This window comes from Hermetia illucens, chromosome 4 (assembly GCF_905115235.1).
Source record: "Hermetia illucens chromosome 4, iHerIll2.2.curated.20191125, whole genome shotgun sequence".
NCBI lineage: Eukaryota > Metazoa > Arthropoda > Insecta > Diptera > Stratiomyidae > Hermetia > Hermetia illucens.
In genome coordinates this window covers 92139745-92144185 of record NC_051852.1, presented here as the reverse complement: position 1 = coordinate 92144185, position 4441 = coordinate 92139745, and the positions used below count along the sequence as shown (strand labels likewise).

The 4441-nt window shown below is 39.7% G+C and overlaps 1 protein-coding gene across 1 annotated transcript; it reads right to left on the bottom strand.

Moving 5' to 3' along the window:
- Positions 1-2728: 2728 nt before the first annotated feature.
- Positions 2729-4141, bottom strand: LOC119655428. Its single transcript, XM_038061319.1, has 2 exons — positions 3296-4141; positions 2729-3207 (listed from the first exon to the last, which is right to left on the bottom strand). The coding sequence occupies exons 1-2, from the start codon at positions 3680-3682 to the stop codon at positions 2902-2904; spliced, it is 693 nt and encodes a 230-aa protein (XP_037917247.1). The 5' UTR covers positions 3683-4141; the 3' UTR covers positions 2729-2901.
- Positions 4142-4441: the final 300 nt, after the last annotated feature.

Below are 4441 nucleotides of genomic sequence, written 5' to 3'. Positions count from 1 at the left end.
AAAATATAAGTGCCAACCTCGCCGATAAGAAAACCTTTACAAAATTGGATCTATCATAGTACACGCATTCCATCATAACCCGATAGCAGAGTAGAAGATTCCTAAGAAGTAACAACGCCGTTCGGGGTTTATGAGTTCATGGTAATGACTGTTAGCCTCCGAAATGCCACCCATTCCTTTCAGTGCTTAATGCAATGCGTGGTGGCTCAAAAACAGAGGAGGCAGGAGCCGGAGTCAACCTCTCGAATAAAAACGAGAAATGGACTTTTCCTTTTGGACAATATGCAACGGTTTTTCAAGCCGAAGTTTATGCGATCCTAAGGGCGGCAAACTGGGTGATTGACGAGCGGTTGAAGGGCAGTCGCATCGCAATGCAGTGACAGCTAAGCTGCATTGAGGGTTTGATCACCTCGAAAATCGTTCAGGAATGCAGAAATCGATTGAACTCTGTGTCTAGATTCAATACGGTGGAACTACTCTGGGTACCTGGTCACTGTGGCGTAGAGGGAAATGAAATTTCGGACGCTTTAGCGAAAGAGGGGTCAATCTCCCCTATGCCGGGACCAGAGCCAGCAATTGGAGTATCAGTAGCATTGGCTAAGTCTGTTTTCAAAAACTGGGAACAAGCTTCCCATAATGACAGGTGGCAGAGCCTAAATGCTGCTCGACACACTAAACTTTTCCTGCCAGAACCGAACACACGTACCGCAAAGTTTTTTTTATTTATGGGATACGTGTCCCTCCTGTAATGAGGAAGCGGAATCCACGGAGCATTTCCTATATGAATGCCCCGTCTATGGACGCATCAGGCATTTTTGGTGCCGATGTTCTCCAATTGCGACGGGTAACATTACATCCACTAACGGAAATCCTGCGATACGTTAGCGAATCCGGAATATTCCGTTAGATGAGCGTGGCGAGTAAAATGGGCTAACACGGCCTGAGTTCGCAGAAACTGTAGCTTCTCCCCCACCATACACACACGCTTAATGGATGAGCTACTATGAGGACTTGATTTCTGTTGGTGTTACATTGACCATTTCAATCTCATCAAACAATCGGGAAGAATATTTAGAGCAGCTCAGCACCGTGGATAAAATAGAATTCCTGGGGTCAAGATGGCATACGCCCACCAGAGTCCCGCGTCGAAGCGGTACGCAATTTCAAAAGACCTGTGAATGTCAAAGGACGTCAAAGATTTCTCAAAACCCTGAACTTCTACATACGTCTTTCACACGAGTACGTACCCTAACGTGAAGGAAGGGGATAAGACAGCAATAAAATGGACGCCAAGTCAGAGAAAGCCTTCTTAAACTCTCCACGGAGCATTTCGCCATTCACAACAGCATCAAAGAATTCAAACGTTACGTGGAGGACAGAGATTTCTCGGACCAGAGGGATCGCAGTCCTCTTACGTATACATTCCCGCGACGCACCCGGCGACTCTGACTGCGTATAGCAACGCCATCAGGGAAACGAAACGGAACAGTGAAGGGATCGAATGGTCATTACGATGCGAGATGTCGAACAGTGCACATCGTTGCGTCGTGAGCTTCGCTATGTTGCGCGCTCTCTTTTAGTGTGGCGAGATATATGTTTTCTTGAAAGTGAAAACGCACGATTTATTTATTAAGATGATTTTATTTCCAATCGTCAAACCCAACTCTAACAACTCAACTGCTCGTTACATGTCTTTTTCGTGTCCTTATATGTGGACAACATTATCTTAAAATCAACCTTTGAACTATTGACTAAATAAGAAAAATGAAACGCTCATTAGGATTATCTGAAATACATTATCGCGTCGACTCATTAAAATGCATCTTCCTGCTCATACGCATTCTAAGCCTAATTAGAAAATTGATTCTCGCGTCTCAAATTTATCTTTATTTGTCGTTGTCGTTTCATATTGCTTATCTGGAGTCGTCTGGTTTATGACTGGCGTTAAATTACATACGTGCGTAGTCCTTCGGGAGGGTTTTAGGGAGTAGCAATGGTTGAGAACAACTAGGTTTTAACCAAAACGATGGTCTTTATGTTCAATTTGAAAGCCATTAATTGACTAGTAAGTTTAAATTGCAACGGAAAAGTAACAAATCTAATGTGAGCTGAGTCTAATATTATGTAGGCAGGCCAATATTATGTAAATCTTACTAAAAACGATCCTTGTTTGTTGTTCTTTAGTTCCGATAAGCCATGCATTCTTATTGGAATTCGGCATTAGTTTATTGGAACTAATATGCACCAAGCATTACAACATCTTATTTACTAAATTTTATTGAGTGTTTGTGTTGGCTTGTATAGTCCGATGTAACACTTTGACGTCGTGAGCATGTAAATGCCAATTTTGTAAATTGTTTTTGTGGGGGAAGATGCCTTCCCATTATTGAGGAATTTGATGAAAGCGTACAGCCGCAATAATCTATCAATAGAGGAAAGAGTATACAATTACAGGGCTAGAAGAATTGTGGAAAATGCATTTGGAATTCTGGCAACGCGATTCCGCATACTTATAAACCGCATAAATTTGAACAATAAAAAAGCTACCATAATAGATCTAGCATGCTGTTATCTCCACAATTTTTTAAGGAGAACCAACCCCTCGGTCTACTTAAGAGGAAGTGTTGATGTTGAACACATAAATAATGGTAATATTCAATTGGGTGCTTGGAGACAAGACAGCCAACAGCTTTCTGATCTTCAACCAACTGCATCGAAAAATGCAACTTTAATAGCAAAAGAAACAAGAATCAAATACACAAAGTATTTTAATGGAGTTGGAGCAGTGCCTTGGCAAAGTTTGTTTATAAATGAAAACAACAATTAGTATTTTTGATTTGATAAGTATGTATTTATATGTAACTATATGATTAAATAATAACAGAAAGGAAGGAGGGAAAGTTATTCACCGCTATGTTCACTTGAAATTGCTAAGGCTTCAGCAACATTTACTGTAGTCAACCGTAGGGCTCCCAATTGCCCTAGCGTGAAAATGTCCTGTATCGCTTTTTTGGCATATATTTGTTGGAGCGGCGAAAGCTCCCTAAGTGAAACTGCCCAACTTTCAGAATGTGTGCTGGCATCATCCTTCGGCTTTTCTGAGGATGCCAACTGGGCCAGCGCGTCTTTAAGTAGCGCATTCCTCTCCTCTAGGTACTCATCATTAGTTCTTCTCCTTTTGCGGCTGGGCCCGGGCTCATGAGTTTCCTGAAATAATTAAATAACGTTAATTGTAACATAAATTAACGAATAATTTGAAATGTAAGTATAGAATCTTAGATTAATAGTTACTTACCGTTGGTAACTCAAGATCTCCATCATCCAAGTCGACGGTAGACGTCCCACTCAACTGGATTTCTTGATCCCTCAAGAACTCAACTAGATCAAAGTACCATAACGTTGGTACATACTCCTCCTCGACGCCAGCTCCAGATTTTCGGCTCCTCTCGACTTTTTTACACTCTCTGCGGTAGCAGCTTCTTATATTTTGAAGTCTTTTTTTCACGGTGTCTTCATTCGCGTTGCCGTCTATTGACTTATATACTTCCAATAGTTTTGAAAGTGCAATTTTTTTCTTATGCTTGTCTTTAAAGACATCCGCTTTGACCTTCCAAAGCTCCGGCAAGGTTTGTAGCACGGAGAAAAACTCCCTCCACGCCTCAGTATCTACAATTCCTGTCATACTACTTACTACAAATGTAAATAACTTCTTTCAATTATAATTTAAAATATACAGCAAACAATGGCAAATCTAAGTACTATCAGGTATTTCTTAATTAATTTTATAAATTTAGCTGAAAAAATTATTAGTAAAAAATTTCAATGTATGGTCTAAGCGGCTTATAACTTACTGACTATCTACGAATATAATGTTCCTATTTATACTGTACCAGGTAATTTCCTAATTTCTTCGTCAATACTAAATTATCTTACCTCGTTTTCCGCCTTGCTACAGGAGTAATCTCTGTCGATCGGAAATTCCATGAAAACTATATCTAATTCGGTATGGCGACGTCACCATCTATTAAAGGGCCATTTTTTAATCATTACCAACAGGTATATGTTAAAAATATGTTTCACCTTTGAACATGTATTAAGAATTTTCCTTTCATTTTTAAACTAGACTTACTTTTTATTATTTTATTATCATAATCCTCATATTTGGGATTTGCCAGCTCACCCCGCCGGAAAATACTTAAGCCATAACTATTACTAATGATCCTGCACAAGGAAAATGCTTGTAACACAATAAAACAATGGAAACTTTCGTTCAGCTACCTATTCCTCAATTGAAGCTGTCCTTCCTGAAATGCAAGCCATAATTCTCAAAGGCGCAGTGCATATTTAAAAAAGGTTCCTAAAAAATATATGCGTCCCATCCCAACATTTATTAGACTTCAATTTTTATTGGCCATCATTATTTTCATTGTCGGCATTTCCC